General features: G+C 43.6%; 1 protein-coding gene across 1 annotated transcript in view; it reads left to right on the top strand.

The window, feature by feature from the left end:
* The first annotated feature begins 353 nt into the window (after window positions 1-353).
* Window positions 354-1037, top strand: part of LOC111673575 (neuronal membrane glycoprotein M6-a-like) — a 27312-nt gene continuing 26628 nt past the window's right edge. The window contains exon 1 of the mRNA XM_023431375.2: window positions 354-549. Within this exon, the coding sequence (XP_023287143.1) occupies window positions 513-549 (37 nt within the window). The 5' untranslated portion in view covers window positions 354-512. The remainder of the gene's footprint in view (window positions 550-1037) is intronic.

Here is a 1037-nt window from a genome sequence, read left to right as displayed (position 1 = left end):
GCCAGACTCTAGTGGTCATTAGAGGAACTGCAGGTTTTGTCACTAAAATGTTGGCTTCATTTTTCCTTGAGTGATTTTCGGGGTTCGATCACATTAAACTCTGAAACATAAAATCTCAACAAAATTAAAATATACTGTTTACTGTGACTGTCTTTGTTTACCATGTTTCCTAGTCTCAGTCTTGACTTGGACTTATGGTTTTATATAAAGGAAATATTGAATTTTGCTGTTTATGTTGCTGTTTTCTGTGTTTGATGGAGACATTATGTAAATAAATATCTGTGGGTAGATGAAGTGATGCTGGAGGAGCACAGAGAGAGGAGAGAGAGCGGAGCACTGAAACAGGGACTTCCCTGCGCCTCCATCATCTGCAGGGAGGGAAAAAACACTCACACACATACACAGCCTCCCACATACACACACACACACACACACACACAGTGCTGAGAGCTAGCAAGGGGCTTTAAACAGCTTCATACGAAACAGAGACAAAAGGACTGTAACCTGCCACAATGGAGGAAAACATGGATGAATCGCAAAGCCAGAAAGGTAGGACGGAATAACAGTTTGTTCTTTTTTATCTTTCATCAGATGAACCATTCTGCCATTGTTCTGTTCATCCTTCTGTCCTGGTGTCATGGGATTCCTTTGTGTGTGTGTTGTGTGCAGAGAGATGAAGGATAACGTACTCGTCCTGCAGAAAACAACAGCATCACATCTTAGTTTGTACATTTAATATGAACATTTTCACAAGCTGTTTTTTTTCTCACCACTCTGTTGAGCAGAAATGCAAAGACAGGCTGGGAATTTTAACGGTGCTGTCTATACGTGTGCTTGTGATAAGACCAGGCGTTAGACTGGCCCGTTCTGTTCTGTGTTTCCATGGGTAGCTGCAGAACAAAGCAGAGTGTTTGGGGTGAGAACGAGAGGAGTTGGCAGACAGTGGAGGGTCGTTGTTGTTTTGGAGGCTGGACGGACAGATGGACAGACAGATGGATGGATGTATGGATGGATGGAGGAGGTGGGAGTGGCGGGGA

Source organism: Seriola lalandi, unplaced genomic scaffold, assembly GCF_002814215.2.
Source record: "Seriola lalandi dorsalis isolate HSWRI2012SDOR001 ecotype SW California unplaced genomic scaffold, Sedor1 jcf7180002054921, whole genome shotgun sequence".
Taxonomy (NCBI): Eukaryota; Metazoa; Chordata; class Actinopteri; order Carangiformes; family Carangidae; genus Seriola; species Seriola lalandi.
Note: the sequence above shows the minus strand (reverse complement) of the source record. Positions and strands in the feature narration are given on the sequence as shown.